General features: G+C 47.3%; 6 protein-coding genes across 6 annotated transcripts; 1 reads left to right on the top strand and 5 right to left on the bottom strand.

The window, feature by feature from the left end:
• Nucleotides 1-257: 257 nt before the first annotated feature.
• AO090102000330 (cytochrome P450) lies at nt 258-3,984 on the bottom strand (the record flags this gene model as incomplete). The annotated part of the gene is made up of 7 exons (XM_023236878.1): nt 258-442; nt 526-627; nt 688-985; nt 1,207-1,487; nt 1,601-1,783; nt 1,847-2,010; nt 3,956-3,984. The coding sequence occupies 7 exons, from the start codon at nt 3,982-3,984 to the stop codon at nt 258-260; spliced, it is 1,242 nt and encodes a 413-aa protein (XP_023091766.1).
• A 1,455-nt stretch (nt 3,985-5,439) lies between these two features.
• AO090102000331 (uncharacterized protein) lies at nt 5,440-7,227 on the bottom strand (the record flags this gene model as incomplete). The annotated part of the gene is made up of 1 exon (XM_023236877.1): nt 5,440-7,227. One exon carries the CDS (start codon nt 7,225-7,227, stop codon nt 5,440-5,442), a length of 1,788 nt encoding a protein of 595 aa, XP_023091767.1.
• Nucleotides 7,228-8,251: 1,024 nt separating this feature from the next.
• Nucleotides 8,252-8,985, top strand: AO090102000332 (uncharacterized protein; the record flags this gene model as incomplete). Its single annotated transcript, XM_023236876.1, has 2 exons — nt 8,252-8,277; nt 8,349-8,985. The coding sequence occupies 2 exons, from the start codon at nt 8,252-8,254 to the stop codon at nt 8,983-8,985; spliced, it is 663 nt and encodes a 220-aa protein (XP_023091768.1).
• A 2,749-nt stretch (nt 8,986-11,734) lies between these two features.
• AO090102000334 (uncharacterized protein) lies at nt 11,735-12,514 on the bottom strand (the record flags this gene model as incomplete). Its single annotated transcript, XM_023236875.1, has 2 exons — nt 11,735-12,203; nt 12,345-12,514. 2 exons carry the CDS (start codon nt 12,512-12,514, stop codon nt 11,735-11,737), a joined length of 639 nt encoding a protein of 212 aa, XP_023091769.1.
• Nucleotides 12,515-14,465: 1,951 nt separating this feature from the next.
• On the bottom strand, nt 14,466-15,335 carry AO090102000335 (glycerophosphodiester phosphodiesterase family protein; the record flags this gene model as incomplete). The annotated part of the gene is made up of 1 exon (XM_001822477.3): nt 14,466-15,335. One exon carries the CDS (start codon nt 15,333-15,335, stop codon nt 14,466-14,468), a length of 870 nt encoding a protein of 289 aa, XP_001822529.1.
• Nucleotides 15,336-18,226: 2,891 nt separating this feature from the next.
• AO090102000336 (uncharacterized protein) lies at nt 18,227-20,809 on the bottom strand (the record flags this gene model as incomplete). Its single annotated transcript, XM_023236874.1, has 7 exons — nt 18,227-18,232; nt 18,273-18,394; nt 18,454-18,476; nt 18,659-18,762; nt 18,801-20,263; nt 20,294-20,750; nt 20,783-20,809. The coding sequence occupies 7 exons, from the start codon at nt 20,807-20,809 to the stop codon at nt 18,227-18,229; spliced, it is 2,202 nt and encodes a 733-aa protein (XP_023091770.1).
• Between the last annotated feature and the right edge of the window lie 904 nt (nt 20,810-21,713).

The following is a 21,713-nucleotide window of genomic DNA, read 5'->3' as shown; positions in this document are numbered from 1 at the left end:
AATCATTCCTCTGTGATATAACCTAATTAACTTTGATTTATATAGTGCTGTATCCTGCGGTCAAAAGGCTAATCCCTCACGCACTTCCACATTTACATATGTACAGTGCCAAGACGTCACAGTAAAAGTAATGTAAGCGGATTTACTCATGGAATATTGACTGCTCTGGCGAATACGCAATAAGTGTACTGTAAAGGGCCAAGTTCATGTAGAGTTCTACTGAACAAGTTTCTTTCACATGTTCCGGAGATTGTTTATCACCTCTCACGGAATACCAACTTCAAAGGCGCAGTTACCAGAGTAAATGTATCTCTCTTACCATCCAGGAAATCCTCAGTTGTTTGCCCTTGGGCAAATTCAACATCATATCTCGTCAATATCTCGGCAGTCACACGACGGAGCTCCATCAGGGCAAGTTGCTTCCCAACGCAGGAATACGGACCTAGGCATATGCATTAGTATCGCAAAGAAGAAGCGTTCTAAAAGCAATTGTCTCTATAAAAATCACGAGTCTGTCGAACATACCCGCATTAAATGGGATGAAGACGGACGCGTCTTTTACGAGCTCCGGCTGTGTCATCCATCTCTGAGGAAGGAATTCGTCCGGCCGGACAAAGGCTCGTTCGTCTAAAAAGGTGTAAGCATCCCTTTCTATTGTGTAGGCGATTCCGTAGGCTAATCACCTACCTCGAAATAATGTGTGCGTCGGTATGCACACCATCACATCACCAGGTATATACTTATCACCGATCTGGAGACCCTCCGGAGGAGTCAATCGTTGGGTACCGGATGGCACAGCAGGATGCAACCGCAGGGTTTCATTGATAAGTGCGTCCAGTAACTTAACATTTGTCACTTTCTCCTGGGTCAAATCAGGCAATGCGTCTAGTTCTTCCTGGAGCTTTGCTTGCCAGGTGTGGTCGGCCGCGAGATGGAAGAACAGATTAGTCAAGGTGGCAGCAGTAGTATCACTACACATATTAGTCTATTGTGAGTTGATGACGATTAGAGCGCGTGAGTGAGCCCCCTTACCTTCCTGCAACAATAATCAAGTATGCGTCACCGTGGAGGTCAAGGTGATCCTGCTTTGTCTTTGGGCCATTTTGAAAAGCGTCAAGGATCCAAGAAAACACGTCTGGGCGATCTGGTTCATTCTGTTGAATTTTAGTTTGTTTTTCTGTCATAAAACCGAGAACCTTGTCATACTTTAATTCTCTCCTCCACCCTGCCTCCAACCCAATCCCAGAACTTGAGGTAATCCTTATTGAGAATAGGGATTCTTTTGAAAAACGGAAATAGCCATGTCAGGTGGCTAAACAGACCAATACTCTTCATATCTGCATGCAGCTGAGTCGAGAAGTACGTATCTTGCCCTCCAGCCAGCATGTTAAAGGATTTTCCAAAGGACAGATCGCCCATGACATCGAAGCTGTAGTAATTGAACCACTTCGCCATATCCATCGGTTTGCCAACATTCTTGCGGACAGCTTCAAGAAGCTGCCTGGCGTAATGAGAAACACGAGGTTCATAGTCGCGCAGTGCTGAATTACCATGGGGTTAGAACACATGGAGCATGGGGTAATACGGCATATTCACACACCTTTGGAACTAAAGCCCTGATCCCACACCTTTCTGCGGCGTGCGTGTTCTTTTTTGTCTCTCGACATTTGGAGAGATACTCGGGGCTCCAACACGGTATACCATGGTCCTTTGGTCACTTTGGCCTGGCCACTGTAGAGGGCTTTTACGGCTTGAGGATCGGCAATCGAGAGTTCAGTTGGACCTATTAAATATATCATGAGAATGTGTTAAACCGGTAATGAGAAGCAGCCAGAACGAGAATTACCTAATCGAACATAATCGCCATACTGCTGATGCAGCTTTTGAACCTCCTCGTAGAGATGTAGTCTCTTGGCAGAAAGTGAGGTCACGTAGAAATTCGAAAGCCTGGCAAGAAATGGCCCGGGGAAGCCGCAAAGACGATGCCAAAAGGCGCGATAAAAGAGCATACTAGCGTAGACTCCGAAGATGTGATATAAGATGACTGCAATTCCCCATTTCGGACGCGTGCTAACCGGGAAACCATCTAGTAAATCAGCACGTTCCAGATAGACGAGGGTTGCACCAAGTAGGGTGTATATCTTCACGATACTAGGCGCTTTAATGTCCCACTCGCCGGATCGATAAAGGAGCAGGTGCGTGGCCACGCCGCTGGAAAATGCCAAGACCCACAATGTATCCATTCGTACAATAGATGTGTTAGATCAATGAGTATTCCAACCGTCTTGGCCCTTCCCAGTTCCTGCCTTTTTTAAGATGCCTATATAACTCTGACAACGGCGGCTATTGCTTACGTTGCAACATGTTCTTCGCGCCTTGAACGAATGAGGAGCTGCGCGTGGAATGTTGTGGATAACCGAGGCCCGGCCCACGGCGTCAAAAGCGGGCACCCAATCCTTTCGTCAGCTTGTGCACTTCTTATGCAGCTTGCCCTTGGCTCGGAGGACCGGGGTTACATTTGTGCCGACGATCAGCGTCGTTCATAACCTGATATGTTCGGATGGATCGACGACCGTCCTTTCGTATACTGAATTACCTTTAACCCCACAGTTTAGTTCCATATTTAGAGTTAAACCAACCGGAACTGCGGGGAAAGAAAGACACTGATCTGAACTCGGGAATATCACCATTATGCGAACTGCATCTGAACTCCCACCCAGATGCGTAGGGTGTATCGGTTGTAGTCTTGACCATGAGCACACATTTCTTACCTAACTCACCTCGTCAGGTGGTCGACGGGTCTGCAGATGTTGCCCATGGACAAAGAACCCGGCGAACCCGTCGGGCGGCTCTTGCATGCCAGCATTGTCGACGTAGGAAGGTGCGTTGTAACCTGGCGATCGAAGGGCCACCATGCGTCAACTGCCGTCTGGACGGCTGGGCCTGCGTTCTCCCTCCGAGAAAACTGCCTCGCTGCCTTGCACCAAAGCATGAACGTGACAACGATCGCTCGTCGGAAAGCAGGCTTGAAGATGGTTCCCAGGATACGCACGACACTAGGGAACAGGGAAGGGATAATAACGCTGTCTGCCTGAAGCCGGCACCACGTCAAATTCCAAATTCCAGTATAGTCTCATTGCCCGTCGTTATCACTGTTGTGATCTAGCCACTAATCAAATGTAGGTTCCAGGGAATCAATAGCTTCGACATTGGTCCCTTTTGCATACTACCCCTACCTAACTGTCCCCAATCTGCATCGTTTGCCACCATCAGATATTGCCTACCTGGATTCACAGAAGTGTTTCAATGTACCGTCTGGTGAATTTCTTGAGACTCTCATTTCCCATTACTTTCTCTATGTGCATCCTTGCCTGCCCGTAATTAATGAGGCTGAATTCTGGGCTATGTTCCGCCAGCGAGAACGAGGCAAGCCCTTCTCCTTGCTCACCTTCCAGGCAATGTTATTTGTCGCGAGCAGTGTATGTCTACGTCTTTGTTTTAAACCACATATATCTTCACTGACAACACCGCAGTATCTTCCCGTCGAGTATGTAAAACGAAGCGGTGCGCAATCAATCATCTCTCTCCGGGATACTTTCTACAAGCGCGCTAAGGTACCGAACTCTCATGCCCCCACAGCTTGCCACGAAAGACGCACTAAACAGAGAGCCAGTTGATATATGATTTCAACCTCGAGGACGACCAGCTTCGGCTTTGTCAGGCTGCAATTCTGCTCACGTATCGGTGCTGTAGCACGGATCAGCTTAGCAACACAATGTGGCTAGCACTTGGAATACAGCACGCTCGCGCAGTGAATGCCCATGCGTATCATCGTTACCCTGTCAATGAAAAGACTACTCGAGTTAGGCTTAAACGTCTGTGGTGGTGCTTAATCCTTCGCGACAGGCTACTCTCTTTGGGAGTGCGACGATCTCTCCAGATTCATCCATCTCACTTTGATGTAGCATCACATTCTCCCCTCATGTGTGAAGACTTGGAAGATGAGGTTCACGCCTCGGAGGTCTACGACGCGACGACCAAGAAAAAGCTGATTGAAATCCTAACGAGCCAGTGCCACTTCGCTGCAGCGGTGACCCTACTACTTATGACGGTTTATCCTCCAGCGGATCCTCAGAACCTTGAACACGCCTTGGAGCTCATATCGGCTCGCGCTGATGACCTTAAAGAGAGTCTCCAATACTGGGAATCGAAACACATGATTCAGGTATCTCCATCTGATTCCCGGTGGCACCACTCGGTTGTCTTTTATTGTCAATTGACCTCATTATACTACCAGTAAGAGCTGAAGATACCATGCTACGAGGGTCACTAGACTAAATGTGTTCTTACTTTCTTTTCTAGATCCGCCCGTCTAGTACTCTATCAATACATATCCTTCTGCCTTTCCGCTCATAAGAACGGAGAGTCCACCACCCAAGATCTCGAAGCCTCAGAACTCGACTTGATGGATGCTCTCACCACCATGAACGAAAGAGTAAAAAGATTCGTGATCGACGGCACCGCGGGCCAACTACCGATTGGGGTGGTCGCATACACCGTTGCGCCTCAAATACTGTTAAATATCAACCTTCGACTGAGTCGCAACGACATAGACCGACATCGTCAAGAACAGCTCCTTAAGTTTTACACAGAGATTTCCCGTCTCTATAGCATACGGTACGATGTCGCTTATATCTCCGCCTGGATTCGAGATATTGTGCGCGTTTTCGACGCGTCTGTATCCCGCTGTGGCTTAGGGCCCTCGAAACAGCGAGACCAGCCTTCGGATGGAAAATCTCAATCGGCTATATCTACGGTCGATCGGTACCCTAAGGGAGGTTTATCGGAGCTGCTTAGTCGGAAACCAGCTGTTTATTTTGAACTGGTTGCTGTTGTGGACTATTCTATTTCGACAGGCCGTGGAGCTCTAGAAGGCCCCTGTTCCTTTACCAACTTCCCCTCCATCGAACGCTTGCCTCGAGATCAGGAGCCTAATCCGCCGAAGTCACTGCCTGCCGCAGATTCAAATAGTGAGGAAGCAGTGGTTAACGAGCCTCTATCGTGGTCAGAAATGGAAACTTTGCAAGAGGTTATATCCGGGGAGTGTGACTTCTTTTCGTTAGACGGAATGTGGCCTGTTCCAGCTTCCACTGCGGGTGCTGTATTAAACCTCTCCGATAATGAGAGTACACAGCTGAACGATGCCCCATTTCTTCAGCAAAGCTCGGCATTTACCGACAGTCTATGGCGGGACCTAGGCTTATGTGGGGAGTAGCGAGTAGCGACTGGACAGCCAGTTGAAATATGTTATAAACCCTATTATCTTGTTTTCAATGTAAATGTTACCTGGATAAGCCTACTTCTCCATCATCATGGTCTCTATCAAGTAGAATCATACCGTATGACGTTCTAAGACACCAGCAAATCGTGGCTCCCATCCTAATTGATAATCTGCCCTTGTGGCAAATATGTCCAATTCCCAACCGCCACCTCAAACTCCCCATTCTGACTTCCCTCCCGGCCGTTTGTCGTTGCATAAGGACCCACCAACGTCCCCGTAAAACCCGCACTCAGCTGCTCTCCACGCGCAATCCCATATGTCTGCATAAGATGCCTAGCATCGCGCGGCCCCGCCGCAAAGGAGTAATGTGTCCAGTTGAACGCCTTTATTTCCAGAGTAATCGGTGAATCAATAGACAAGTACTGGGGAAACGGAAACACAGTCTCAGGGACAGAATAACCCGACATTCCACGGAACCGTACATAGGGTGCAAGTTCACCGGACGTGTCATTCTTGTCTGTCTGTGGAAGAAGAACGATCCCTAGGTCGAAATGGTATGCTTCCGTCAGGAATATGCTGACCCCTACGTCATCTTCCTTGTTTCGCAGATTGGAAGCGTTGATGTCTAGTTGATAGGTGAATAGACTGTCTGTTTGTCGCCGGCTGATGAATGTTTGGCCTTTCCCGCTGGTGGATAGTCCATTGGTAGAAGTTAGATTAAGAACTGATGAACGGAGTACTAGTGAGTTCTCATTTCCTGGTGGTGATATAAGATATGTATCGGGCGTTGGGAGGCGCCAGTGTATCAGATGCAACGGCAGTGTCGAGTTCGGCGGGAAGGTAAGATGATCAGGGCTATCGACATAAGGACCCTCGCCGTCCGAGACAAGTATAGGCTCTGAGGGGAGTTCCCATCCGCTGGTGATCCCACTTACGTTCTGAAAGATTGGCCACTCGCCCTTTTCCCATTGAACGGGCGTCAGAACTGTCTCTCTTCCCATCGGATAATTTTTGAAATCGGGTCCTGACCGCGTTGACAAGGCGACTGCCCACCAACTACCATGGACATTCTGAAACAGATCAGCATGCCCCACAGCCTGGAAAAAGGCAGTGGTATTGGCATTAGATAGAACGGGATTATGAGGCGCAGGCTCATAAGGTCCGTTGATATCTCTCGACCGCGCCATAGTGACCATATGTCCTTCTCCAGTTCCTCCTTCTGCCAGCATTAGGTAATAATGATCGTCCTTCTTGTATAGATGCGGACCCTCTGGTGCTAGCCCTCCAGTGCCATTCCATGGGTTTTCCCAAGGCCCTGTTTCACCTGTCTCCAGGTTGATAGTCGCGGTCTGTATCCCAGGCCAGACTTTATATTCATGACTTCCCGTTACGTAGACCTGTCCATCGTCGTCCCAGAATAACGAGGTATCGTATCCACCGAAGTCGAAATGCACGGGATCTGTCCAGCTATCAGGCTCAAATGGGTCATCGGTGCATATCACGAAATTGTCCCAACGCGATTCATCATCGGCAGCCAAATTATCAAAAACCAGGGTCGTACTAATCCAAAATCTCCCTTTACCATGATCACTTTCATTTTCGTTGGTGCTGTCGCTACCTTCACGGTACCTAAGTGTGGGTGCCCATATTCCACTTGTATCCTTGATTGTAGTGGCCAACCTGGGCAGCATCTCCGGCCGCGAGATAGCATTTCCTATCAGTTTCCAATTCCGGAGGTCTTTGGAAGCGTGAATGGGTATCCCGGGAAAGACGTTAAAGCTACTCGAGGCACAGAAATAGGTGTTATCCCAGGACGGAACGAATATACAACTAGGGTCTGGATGGAAGCCGGGAAGAATTGGGTCGGTGTATGTACTATTTTGATGTGTGACATTTCCCAGGGCCAGACTGCCTAAGAGCATGAACGCAAATAATATTTCTGTCATGTTGGGTACAATGAGGATTGCGAGATAGAGCGAAAATTACCTGGGATGAAGGTTGAAAAAGCATCGGAATCTAGCTAGTTGAATGTTCTCCAATCTTCTCCACTATGGTTGGTGGACTATCTTCATCGTCGGTTCAAAGGCTCCCGAGAAAGGATCTGTTTTGTGAGGCCGTGCACTCAGCTTATTCCCCAATGTCTAGTAGCCTAGGTAGAGAGCAGTAGTGCTTAGACTATCCTATTCTGGCTCCTATTCTCTACGAATTGCCTAATTGAGTCAGCCCTATATATATCCCCATGTCGAGCGAGATTGCGGGGTAGATCTACATTTACCCACGTCCCGCGCATTGAACTATCTAATTGTTAGTGTTATGTTGAGCAGCAACGTGCTTAATCATATAAAGATACTAAAGATCTATAATTGGTGGGAATTCGTCCCCGTGGCCTCTGGTAGCTACCCAGGGAAAATTACCGAAAAAGCCGTTCTCTTCGAGTTCCATGCTCATCTGAGATAATGAAATGACTACTCAAAGCTTCAAAAGCCCGAGGCTTTGCACCATGCTGGATAGAAAGGATTTGACAGGAACTGGAATAGTTATGCCAATTGGCTAAACACCAACTATGCTGCTCAAATCCGCTCTCTTTTATATCGCGCTCCCAATCTTGCAAGCGGTAGCAGCCTGGCAGGTACCCGCAGAGTATGCCATCACCCCGTCCTCCAATGGTCGGTTCCTCCAGGACTCTGATGCGAAGCCATTCTTCTGGCAGGCGGACACAGCATGGCTATTATTCCATCGCTTGAACTTTAGTGAAGCTGAGACATACCTGTCGGACCGAGCTGGCAAGGGATTTACGATGGTTCTGGCTGTTGGCTTCACCCAGGCAGGCATCGATAGTCCCAACCGGAATGGTGACCTGCCTTTCATAAACGATGATGTTACAAAGCCTAACGAGGCCTATTGGGCTTACGTCGACTCGATCGTTGAGTTGGCATGGAGTAAAGACATCCGGATCTGCATGGTCCCTGCATGGGGGAAATATGTGCATGGCAGTGGTGCGTCTTAAGTCAAACCGTTTCCAAACGCCGTTCATATCAGTCTAACAAGTAATAGACAACTCGGGTAGTGTACTCAACACCAGCACCGCATATCCATTCGGAAAATTCCTCGGCCAACGATATCCCTATCTCCCAAAGACCCTCGTCGGCGACACGAACCCATATTGGCAAAACAAGACAGCCGTCAAGGCCGACTATGCGAACGGTGGCGCTCCCCCCACTTACGAGGTCACGGACTGGTCCCCGGTCTACGATGACTTGGCAAATGGCATCGTCGCCGGCGAGCGAGAAGCGATTGCTGCGACATCAGCCCAAAATGCCACAACGTGGTCACCACTCATGTCAATCCACCCCACAAACCAATGGTTCACAGGCGGGCCGCTCGCACTTGCACACGCTTTCTTCGGTAACCGAACGTGGCTTACCTTGGATGCCAGCCAATCTGGTCATGCAGACTACCCGCCGAACCCTCCGATCCCTTGGTGGAATTGTCGGCGTGGGTGGGAACCTGTGGAACTCATGTACGCGGCGGGATCAGTGCCTGGGGGTCGTGCGCGGCCGGTCATCGATAATGAAGCGCACTATGAGAACAGGTATAATAATGGTAATAGTAGTGAGGCATTTTGGAATGCGAGTGATGTGCGGATTGGAAGCTGGCAAGCGGTAAGCTTCATATCCACTACGGACAGTCTTATGGGGTGGTGATAGTGAGTGGTCAGAGACAGGACTGACGAAACTAGGTGTTCTCGGGTGCAGCGGGCTTAACTTACGGGGCGAACGCCATCCAGCAGTGCATTATCCCCGGACTTTTCGACTCCGACGGTAGTGGTCCAAGTGAGAACTGGTTGGAGGATTTGGTGCTACCGGGATCCAGCCAGATGCAGTGGATCAAAAAGGCTATAATGGACAGAGGGAATACGACCTATTTCAGCCGTGTACCAGCGCAGGACATTATAGATGGAACTGTTGGCACGGACGATACAAGAGTCACGGCGACAAGGGATAGTGGCGGTGACTGGATCATGGTGTACACTCCCACAGGGGAGCCGTTCCAGATTGAGACAAAGAGCCTGAGCTCTTGCGACGTGGAGGCAAGCTGGTATGATCCGTTGAGTGGTGCGTATAGCCAGTTTAGCTACACACAGTGTGGAGAGAGCGTGACTGTGAAGACGTTCACGCCGCCTATTACAAGTGGGCATGCAGACTGGGTGCTGGTCCTAGATGCAATTCATTAGTTGAAGGTGTAGTGTCGTTGGTGAAGGAAAGAAAGGCATATACTATGCCTCAAAGCTACTACTGTGTCAGGATGAAGATGTCCAACTCATATAACTAAACTTCATAGTATTATCTCCCCAATAACACCGGCTCAATATATATATATAACCGAGGTTTCTACTAAGTACTGTAGACCGATTGTAAATTCTTAATACAACCTCACAAGGAGGCTTCAGGCACACTGACTGGCCATAGACGGGCAATCTACCTATATTCCTCGAATTCGTAAACTGACCAACCATGTATGTTCCTATACCATCGGTCGATTAATCATGCATTGAAATTTTTTCCAACTGATGCGAGCCCTTTTATGCGCCCTCTCAGATATGCAGATTAGCGTCATCTTTCAACAACTTGCCCGGATGTTCTAGTGGTATGATTCGCGCTTAGGGTTCACCCAAAGCAATAACTGCGCGAGGTTCGGGCCTGTCTTTTTTTGTTTTCTCTCGGTGGCCGGGTGCGAAGCGGAGCTAAGAGAAGATGATAACGAATGGCGGTGGGTTGGGCTTCCATCTGTATCGATCCAATATACTACTCCCCTATACCGCACTGCCTTGCCTAAACAGGACGGTGATTCAACTTACTATTATAGACTTTTTATTTGAGTTCCACGTGGATCTTGGAGCTCTCGGCTTTACGAGCTCGAAGATCGGCCGATCGGCTGATCCGCAATACTATTATTAATAGTATCAATAGTACCAAATCGGTACAATGCAAGGGGCTAGCGAGCGGATCTTCAGGTTGTTAGGCTTTCGAGTATTTAAGCCTTCAAACCTCTTCTGGGTAGTGTTTTCTCTCTCCCTCACTTTCTGCCTGCTCCTGTTGTTATAATCGTGATAAAAGTTCATTACTGATTTTCCTCCCCATAACTCGAAAATTGATATCTCCGGTATGACTACCCCATGTCTCATTGTTGTTGATTGAAAAGATATTCATAACAATCCTAGCAGGCGATAAGATGAAGTTCCAGTCGACATTTTTTGCGATTTTTCTCGCGATGGCTTCGGCTGTTTATGCCGCCGAGCAATGCCCTGAGGTGAGTAGGACTCTACAACGACGGCAACCACTGATTCAAGTATTAACTCTAGTCGATTTTAATAGAACCAAGAATACAAGACCTGCGGTAGCTCCTGTCCGCCTGCTTGCGACTCTCCCCCTGATCAGGTTTGCACAATGGAATGTGTTGAGGGTTGTCAGTGCATAGATGGCTATGTACTCAATCAAGTAAGTCGTTACTGGATGATTGATATATATCAGAAACAACAGGCTAATCTCTCCTGAACTTATAGTATAGAGAGTGTATTCCCCAGAGTGAATGTCCCAAGAGTGTGCGGGAAGACGACACTGAGGCTTAGAATCTCAATATAATAAACGTTTATCATTAGTTTATGTATTTGAGATGGTGAACGCTGAAATATAAATCTACCGGGTGCTTAGATTCATACCAAGATTATTGCATCGTCGCATTCCAGCAAATTGTAGTCACACTTATTCCCAATCAATGGATGTCGTGCCTGACACTGAAACAGTAACTACTCGTACTCTCAATACCAAGAAATTGGACGCCGTACTTCCTTCTCTTTCTGCACAGAATTCTTATATCCTCAGAATAGGGGCTTTGAATCGGATAGTCGGAGTGGATTCGGAGATTAGACCCGGTCCAACACAGTGTAAATTCGGGGCGGGCAATTAAAACGAATGGCGAAGTATATAAACGTGATGTGCAATGTTGGAGGCCAGGAAATAACGAACGCTTGGTCGGAAACGAGTGTTTCAGCGCAAGAACGAGATAGTGATGTTAGAATGCTTACTACACTCACAAGAGCTAAAATACGTGAGCCATGCTATCCAGGTCAGAAGCTTCAGTGATGTCCTGAACCTATAGACAAGGTATGCTGAGGCGGTACACGTTCACAAAAGAAAGTTAACTGTCTTCCCATTTTATGTAATTAATGATTCATTAAGAAAATGTGTTTGCAATATTAAACTAATTTTTAGATACCCGTACATGACAATTAATAAAAATTTCAACAACAGATAAATGTTATATGTTGGATGGGTGCTCCACTAGGTCCTGTATTATTAGAAGAGCACGCCACAGTTCCAATCGCAAGTATAGTCTTCCAAAGACTCAAAACCTCGCAAACATTACACTTCGATATCCACAGGCCGTGTATGACTAGTCCTTGCAGACAATGAATGCGTGAGTGAGCTGGACCACCTTTCCCTGGTCAAGCTGTGTCCAGGTGCGCTGCGCATCGAGCTCAGCGTTCACATTGGGGTTCTGAGTAATTCGGCAATGGGTCGTTTGCTGGAATTTATTGAGCTGGGCGCTCGAGGCAGAAACAATGCCGTTCGTGGACACAGAGGTTTTAACCCAGAGAGCCTGGACGGAGCGTTGATTGCCGTCGGCAGGGATATCAACGTTGGCGTTGGCCCCAGACTGATCGTTGGCCAGCTGGACAGTCACGGATTGGACGTTGGCAGGATTAGCCATGACGCTAGTGGTGGCCATAAGGCCGAGGGCAACTGGAATGAACCGCATTTTGGGAGTAGCGGATGGAAGGAAAGATGTAAGATGTGTTGAGTTGGAATGTAGTGGAAGATACTGGTTGAGGTTGAAGGTTGTATTGTTCGCGTCTGGCGGGCTTTGGGCATAATTTCCAGCTGCTTATATACATGTCCGTGCTGTATAGACCTGGGGATAATTGAGTTTAGCTGCTGACATGATATCGGGTAGATTTTGTTAGGCGAGGTTGATCCATGGATCATGGCCTGGAAATACGAACCCCCAGTCCAGCTCTCGCCGGATGCGGAAATAGCATCCTCTCGGCTTCTGCCGAACGAACTGGACAGCTGAGCTTAACGACCACCTACTATTCGTTACGGACAGACGATCTCCCTTGCCGACCCGTGGATAATAGGCTCTGACCCACATAGCTCTCGTCAGATGATGCATGATTCATATCTAGATCTGTTCTATCGTTGAAGACAACAGAAGTCTACTCAAAGCTGTTGCTCGAGCAAGGTTTGTTTTAGGTTGGCCTGGCCATACTACAAACCATGAAACACGCGAAATGGCCTCATTCAAGAAAGAAAAATACATCAAGAACTTGGCATCTGCGTCATGCTCGTATATGGTGTTGTCACTTCGGCGTCAACCAGATCGTGGCAAACAATGGGGTTGTAAAGCTGGAACAATGATTGCAGGCTGTCGTTTGACGTTGATAGCCGCCCATGTAACCAGCAGATGTCATGTACCTATCAGACCTAATGGCCTTGTTCATCTTTCACTCTTGATTGAAGGAAGTGCATGTATCCGGCTCAGCGAGCTCCCGATAGATGTGTAAACCACGGCAGTACATCTCTCCTTGTTACCTGACCTCTTTCCATGCGGCCGTACCCGTCTTACCCCATCTAGGTCTGACTAAAACGGCAAGCTACATGAATACCTCATGGCTTGGTGGCCAATCTTCCCGATTAGACTACCACTCCCATGATTCCAAACCCCAGGGAATGAGTGGCAAGCACTGTCCCGTATATCATCAACAAACTCAATGTCGAGCGTACCTCCAATAGCTTTGTACAATGGTGCTCGACCTAAGATGGCTTTCGTTTATAGATGCAACACAAATGGAACGTTACATTCGGACTCTCCGTCTATGGAATGGTTGAAGGAAGGGTCCGGCGCCACCCGCATGTCCCGATGAGAGTAAGAGTACATCCCAATCTCGAACATCGACATTCACAATTCATTACTCAGATCTTTACCGCATACACGTCATCAGGTATCTCTATCAACCTTTTAAGGCCCTCTATTTGGCCACTCGAGCTTTGTGAGTGTGTCGCTGCCCACAAAAATGACGATTGCCGTTAGAAGCAATACTTACTAGAATTGCAAGCTTCTTAACGGCCCAATTCCAAGAATGTAAGCTGATATGTATTATAATAGAAGCTAGCAGGACCTTGCCCTTCTTGAAATAGATGAAGCCATACACTTGCACCGACCATGACCAGGACTTTTGGACCCAGGCGGATGTAAATGAACATTTACGAAAGCATCATGCCAGCTTCATCAGACGACCTGCAAGTCTTGGTATTACAGACAATCATCAGCACCTCTGGTATTGCTTCGGATGCGAAAGTCAGTTCAATGACCATCGAAGCTACGACTCAGATAAAGCAACGTTTGATCACCTAAGGCGGAGTCGTGGAGACGTTACGGATTCTATCAGACGTACATCACAGAGCAACTTCATTGCATAGCCGGCCCACCACCAATAGTGGCCATGGCCTCTTTGAGTTTGTTGTTTCCCTCCTCTAGCTTGGATTTCGCATCATTATTCGTCTTTTCCTGTGCTGCCTTTTCTGCGTCGCAAGTGTTTTTCAAGGCTTTCATCTTCTTTTCCCATTCCTCCTTGCTCTTCTGAAGCTTCTTGTCGTTGCTGGCTTTGTCCTTATCGCACTCAGTATTTAAGGTAGCCTTCTCTTTCTCACATATATCTTGAAGATCCTTCTCCAAGACCAGCTGCTCGCGGAACAATGATGCGAAGACATTCAATATACAAAATTGATGCCTCCCAGCAGATCCTTCTCAGAGATTTCACCACGTTTGAAGCTACGCGAGTAGTAGTACTATTCCCCTTTATAATCTCTATGCTGTCCCCCAAAAGGCTGAGACAGATAAAAAAGATACGCCCACTATTGGCAGTTGCGCCGTTCATAATCGCAAACCCCCGATGGCCAGTTTCGCGAAGCTCATGTGTGAAATGATAGATTGCGGTAGTCGCTCTCTAATGTAGTGTACAAGTGACCTTAACCCCTATCGCTGCTGGTCTTAGAACTATTAAGTTTGATCTCATAATTTCCGCTAGCTGAACTCTCGTACATAGGCTCATGGCATTATTGTACTACCAAGGCGTATCATCTTCGGTGGCCATTCGATGGGTATCCGAATGAGCCTCGACGAAGTCAACAATATCCTTAAGGGCAGACTTAGGACCACTCTTATCGTTATACTCATCAGTCTGATATCCATATATGAGCCCATCAATACCAGCTTCCCGAAGTAGATACCTCACCATTTCTGTATCCCCTTGCGCACTAGTCCAGCTAAACACCTTCCCGAGTTTGCCATGATCACGCTTCCAACTTCCATACCGAAGCTCTGGATAGATGTCGACCCCTTTCCTAAGCCACGAATCCCCGAAATCCATAACCATCTGCTTAACTGGTATGCCAGCCCCGGAAATGTTGTACAAATGCAAGATAGTACTCGTCTCCCCACTCAAAACAACGGCTTCGTTCGAGTTCAAACCGTCTCTGATCACCTTGAACCCGCGACTCTCAGCTGTTTCGAAAAAACCATAAAGTACTCGTATACCTGCTGGTTCAAGTATCTCTCGAGCTAGATCGCGCAAGGCTTCGATGGAGCAGGGTCGACCTTTTCGGCAGAAATCGGGATTCTTAATATCCAGCCATACGAAGGAAATGTTGTAATCTTTCGTCCACTGTTTCTGCGCGATGAACTTGAAGAGGTCGCGTGCTGTAGAACCAGCACTGAATAGCTTTCCATCGTGGTCTGCCCACCAGCCGAAGTACCACGCTGTTAAGTCAACCTCTAATGCATTCGCACCATGAGAAAGCGCAGCGGTGACGGCTTCGTTTCGTAGGACTCGGTGAGCGATCGCGTAGATCGGTCGTTGGGTTAAAGAGGCAACTGTAAAATTGAGTATGTCGAGGGCTAAAAGAACACAGATAAGTACCGATCTGGATTGCATTATCAACTAGACAAACGAATCATGCATGTAGAGAGATTGCAAGTGATAAGGCTAAGAGTTGTTGCTGGTCCTTACGTCCGACATCTAGAAGCCTGAAGTCATATAATCTATCTAGCGGGAAATGTACGGTCGATATTCTAAGCCACATTATAACCCAACCCCAGTAGGGTGAAAGCCCTCTCTTTGTTTGGTTGCCCGGTCTTAGCTCAGGCCATCCTAGGTGAACCTTGTCTATTAATACCGGCATTAAGGTTGTTAAATCTCTTCCGTCGCCGAGGTCAAACCCCTCCAGGTGCATAAAACTCCACAATATTTCCTGTGTCGAATACTGGCCTCACTAGGGCCCGATGTGTTGGCTTGTGAACTGGTCGTCATCTAAAACTCGCTAGACCTAAACTACTCCCTCCCCGAGACCAATCAATGAGCCGAATAATATCATACCTGTTTTATTGCTCTTGTCCTTGGGTTGTAGTAGTTTCTCGCAACAATAAATGGATGATTTACTTAAGGTCATACCGACAAGCTGGGGTTATGCTCCATAATCGTCTAGTATGTCAGAGCGGCTAGAGAATGTAATAGCAATACGCAGAGCGTACGCAGTAGCTAAAGCATCGCAGGAAGGCTGGGAGAGCCTGGACTAACCGAAAAATGGCTAAAAGTCTCCCGAGTCATCATTATGCTATTCCTTCCTCTATTAGGGCTAAGCCCGTGGCATAAAAGGCAAGGCACAGCATCTAACACATTTTCTATTCACTTTGACAAGTAATTGGCCGAGCCTAGAGTGGCCCATATTACTTATATCGGACCCTTGCAATTACCAATATAGAGGACATAGGATATCTTCGGGTACATCCCCAACGGTGAAGGAGTTTGAGTCGCCAGGTTTCACAAGCAATCTATTGCGTGGGACCCAGTCTCAGTACTTTTGTCCCTGGCCATCAGACGTTAGAAAAGTCGAAAATGTGGGCCCCTCATGGTTGGATCCTCTTGTAATATATAAAATACAGGTAATAGTGAAAAGTTCGTACACAGCAGCGCCTTAGTGCTTGTAAAGGGCCACAGAACACTAACACGCTATATTGAACCATGTCACCCACTCAATACCTTTTGAATATCTGGTATTAACTAGTACGTCTAGGAGCAATCTATCGCAGGATAGTCAGGTCATTTCGCTTTACACAGCACCGAAGTATTCGGATGTCAAATTTTTTCTCTCCATAGTAATATGAACGCTGGTCATCTGTATAGAACAGGGATCCTACAAGGATCATTAGGCTAGTCTCAGACTAGGGCTATAACCACTTATTTAATAAGGGAATCGCCGATCGCAATTTCCATTAATTTATCTCTGTGAGATTATCGGACTTGTGTCTTATAGTTCTTATCCCAAATTCCGATTGTGATGGTAACTGTGATCTGTGGTCTCCTGTATCAGTAGAATCCGCCAATTTGCCCTACCCCGTGATTCACCAACCCCCCTACTAGGTATGTGTGCTGAACGATTTTAGTTTCCATATATGGAGTTGGCTTTGTGAAGCAAAAGCGAAGCTCAATATATTTCCTCAATAAGCAGGCGTTTGTAGATTCAGGGCTTTGGTAATACAAGATGGGCTATTCTATTCATGGCCAATGCAATGCGTCGATACGACTACATGGGGTACTATATCCAAACACCTTTTTACCTTGATTGAGAATTGATTGCATGATGCATCAGTGCGCCGGTTTAATTTCGATAATTGGGGCAGGTTCCAGTAAGTGCTGAAACCAATACGGTGTGTCTGTTGTATGACCGGACGTAAGTGTGGATGGTGGATTGCTCAAATAGAAGGCCATGGCAAGGATATCCTGCTCCACTTGTGGACAGGGTACTCCCAACGATGTAACCCAGCATGTCTGGGTATTGCTACCATTTCACTATGTTGGCACATCACGTCAATGCTGCTGTTCTTTGATGCCTATAGGTATGTCAATTCCCGGATTAACCCATTACTTGGATTGTATATCATGGTTCTTGTTGGATAGTGATATCTACTGAAGCAAATGCGAATAGTAGTCTTCCGCGTCCAACGTAAATGTTCCCTCCTCAAATCACATATTTATGCAATGGTCGCCCGTCAGATTTCATGAGGCTGGAACATGCAGGGACTCGGCATCCTCCGGGTATCACGGGAAGTCGAGGTATGCTAAGCAGTGCCTGAGACCCCTCGACCTTTCGGGATAGAGTGCTAACCCTGAAATACGACATCACTTACCCAGGCAGATTCTATGCCGAGCTATTTCTCATTCGAAATGGGAAATGAATACTCTGTAGAATCATAATCCGTTGTGATACATACAGCCCTAAATCAGCAGGGCAAATGTTTACTCCCATTTGTTTCCAGAAAGGAAGTGCCAGCTATATCATTCGGAGTTTAGTGCCTGGTCAGGATACTATATGGTGCTCACGCTAAACCCAATATTCAGCTAAGTATTGGCATTATCTCTTTCTGGAATATTGTTGTTGGCTTCATCACTTAGTCGTCCGACCCGTTATATCCCGCGGTAAATCAACTCGCATGTACCTTCGCAAGCTAGTGTCCAGGTGATGCAACCGGCAAGACCATCCAGAATGTATCCGGTCCGGTATAACCGAGATCTTCCAATCGGATCATAAAATATCTAGCTTTTGTTGGGTTGTCAGACGCTTAACCAGTTTAGTTGGATGGCTTAGCACCTGGCCAAGGCTTGTCATGTACTGTAAAAAGAAGGCGAATCCTTGCAGACGGCCTTTAGGAAGAATATATATAGGGCACCTTCTCTCTTATACTAACCAATAACACTCCCCAACTCTTCGCAACATTTACTCCCTGAAAGGCAAACCCATACGTCCCATTTCTCTTATCGACTGGTCCTTAAGCCTATGTATGTACGCCTCCAAAACAGTACACTACTTCTTACTGACAGCCATAGACAAGCAAAAATGAAGCTCAACATCGGCCTCCTCCTTGTTACTGCTATACCCAGCACCATTCTTGCTCGGGTTGTTCCCCGAGGCGAGGAGGCTGCCAACGATACCCCAGCTGCCAAGCAATTAGCCAACGTATTCGCTGCCCAGAAATGCTGGACTCAATCTCCATACGGCTGCTCGAAGAACAGATGGTGCTGGCAACGATGTCAAGGCAATGGTCAATGGTGTTGGTTAGCCCATAAGGGAGGAACTGGCGATTGGACATCTTGTACTACTGCTGAAGATTGTATACCTGGAGTGGGGGATTCCGATTGTGCTAAAGGGGATTGTAAGGCGTGTGGGTGCAGTTGCTAAAGCATAGAGAAGTCAACCCTACCTTTGTGAAGATGTACACTCTATTGAGATGGATAAACCTTTGCGGTCCTTAGTTTTAATTGAGATCAGAATGAAGTTATCATTGTGACGCTTAAGTGTATGGTCCTGAATGACGAATATTCACTTATAATTCATATCCCCACCGAAAGTCCCTCAACTTTCGCTCCCCAGCTCTTTGGAAAATGTATTCCCTCATCACCGTCCCACCCACCAGCCATCATTGCAACCGCAAGCAGAAAGGCTGAGGACGCTGGGAAATATGGCGTCGGGACCACCGTCCCCACAGGATTACCCACATCATCGAACTGAAAGTTAGAGTGGAGTAAATACTCAACAGCCTGATCAACATTGCCCAAACGAAGCGATGTCATGGCTAGCATCGGGAAATCCCATCCATAAGAAGCCGTGAAATTCCATGTTTGGGCAATTAGATCCATGGTAGCGTTCACAGTTGATGGATCTACACCTTCTGTAGGCAGTAAAAGCCCATAGACTGCAATCTGGCTGGGATGGTCGGATGTGTAGCTACTCTTATTCCACATATCCGGCAGATCAGCACAGATGGAGTATGCGCCATCAACTATGGGCAATGGTGCAAGATTATTGAGCACTCGAGTCCAAGATTCAGGAACCAAGATTCCCTGTCGAGTTTTCCAGTCCGAGGCAATCTTGAGACCAAACCTCCAATAGGCCAGTTCGAAGGTCGGGTTGTATGTTGAATTGGGACTCGTATTCTCCGATGATGGATACATCGGTGGACCAAGGTCATATACTTGAGTAGACACGTTCCACCACGCATAAGAAACCATCCACGTCGCGAGCTCGTCCAGGATATAATCCCATTTTTTCAGAGTTTCGACGTTCGGTGACGAGCGATACTCCAGCTCAGCAAAATACATCGGGTGTGGTTGCTGCCAGATAAGTAAGGCATTTTGTGATCCAGGAGCCGATGCCCCGGATGGATCACTCATTTTCCCCAGTCGCGCACCAGCGTATCCTTGCCTTTTTGCACGCTCGATAGACGAGGGTAGAAACCGGGAATATACACCAAGACTGCGATCTAACATATCCCATTTATTCCACCGCGCCCAGTGGCCCAGATGCCAGAATACCATCTCAAGGTGGAATTTGCCGTACCAGCCATTGTTTTGGAGACCAGATTCTTGGGGAGGATCCTTACCGGCACTGTTCACGGCGAGCAGGTACTGTGACAGAATAATACGGCGCTGCAGTTCCTCTGCGTCTGAAGAGCCTGATTCCGTTAGGTCTACAAATGCGCCAGATTCCCAGTGTTGAGCCCACCAGTGAATGGAGGCTTCTTTGACAGCGGCGAACGGCTTTATACTCGTTCTTGAGGATGCAGAAAACTCGGTACTGACTGTGAATCGATTCGTCTTTCCAGTAGGTTGGAGTAGATATCGGTGTGTCCCATGAAAAGGGCCTGTTATCTGGCCTGTCTGTTCCCACTCGATGGTGTTATAGTATGTCGTGCCCCCCAGTGAGTGTCCGATCGCAGCTTCATTTTCTGTAATAATATTCAAGGCAGTAGTATGCTCCGATACTGCAGTCCAGTTACCTACAAATGGAGCCTCAAACTTGTTCAGTCCTGTGGTCAATGGGTAGTCAAAGAACACACTCAAGGAGCCATCCACCAACAGCGAGGATTGCACATCAACAGCAATGATATCAGAAGAGGGATCTCCAATTGTCGTAACAGAAACAATTTGTCCATGCAGGGTAAACTCCGATGTCAAAATGCCGCTATACAGATCAAGACTCTGCCTTATTCCAGTGATATCGTCACTAGAGATATTGTTTCCCTTATAGAGGAACCCTACCCGGCCAAGATTGGCCCGATGTGGATTGGCAACTAGCCACTGGGAAATCTCTGCTTCGGCCGGGTTCTGTATATCATAGTTCACAAGGCGGTCATGTGTCAACCAGTCCATGCCAGTGAAGTCTGATGGCTCTGTCTGGTTAGCGGTTGTTGGTAGAGAGTCGTTGCACCAACACCATGAAGAAAGTATGTTGAAAGGAAGCAATGTCTGCAAGCCGGTGATGTCGGCTCCGAAGGCGAAATTGCCGTTGCCGACCTGCATGGGAGTTGTTGTTGACAAGTTCGTACGTATGGGGTTATACCGACGGACGACATTTTGGCGATTGATCGCTGGTTTCTCCGCCACAACTGCATGAACAGTCGTAGCAACCAGGGTGAGAGCTCCCAGAATGATAGGATGGGATAGCATATTTCGAGTTTACTGAGGCTCCCTGCAGTGGTGGCATCGGACAACACCTTGGCGAAGTTGCTTCTGTATGTCATTGCACATTTCAATAATCTGGGGACCATGGAACTGTCCCCCGAACTCGTCCTCCTGCGGGGAAGACCAAGGATAGTTCAAACTTTCTTCTTCTTGAAGCGTGGAAAAATGCCGATCTCGGGGTCGGGTTAGCCACTGCCGAACCACTGTATATAGCCTAAACATGATAACCTGAGATAGTTCCAACATCATTGGTGGAACAATATTGGCTAGAAGTTGGAAGGGAACGAGCAACTAGAATAGGGAGGCGAATATTATTGTAGATCTTGGTCATAGTAGCATCGGAGCTCCTGAAGCATATCACAATGGAGAATAAAAGGAGGAATGTCAGTTATAGGAAGCCCAGTCCGAATATCCGCCAGACAGGCCTAGTGAGTAGTTCTGCGAAAGCGTTCAGAAGGATATGGAGCTTTGGGGTATCTTGAGAATCTAGGAACTTCACTATTCATAAGAAAAGTTTACTACTATTTGGAGCTTGAGTTTTCGCACTACGCTTTACAGATAATGTAGCTGTACTCCGTAGGAACGCTAGAAGGCCATCTACTTTTACAGATGCTCTACCTTTGGTGAAGTTTCCTATGATCAAAATCTATAATCATAAATATATGTATGCTCTTTAGAGCTTAACAAGCTTATCAAGCTTAGCCTTTCTTGTGCAAAGAATTTATTTTAGTAATGTATTATAACTTATCCACGCTTTTCCAAGCCTTACTAACATTGAATATAGCTCTGCATGTC

This window comes from Aspergillus oryzae, chromosome 4 (genome assembly GCF_000184455.2).
Source record: "Aspergillus oryzae RIB40 DNA, chromosome 4".
NCBI classification, from domain to species: Eukaryota; Fungi; Ascomycota; class Eurotiomycetes; order Eurotiales; family Aspergillaceae; genus Aspergillus; species Aspergillus oryzae.
Note: the sequence above shows the minus strand (reverse complement) of the source record. Positions and strands in the feature narration are given on the sequence as shown.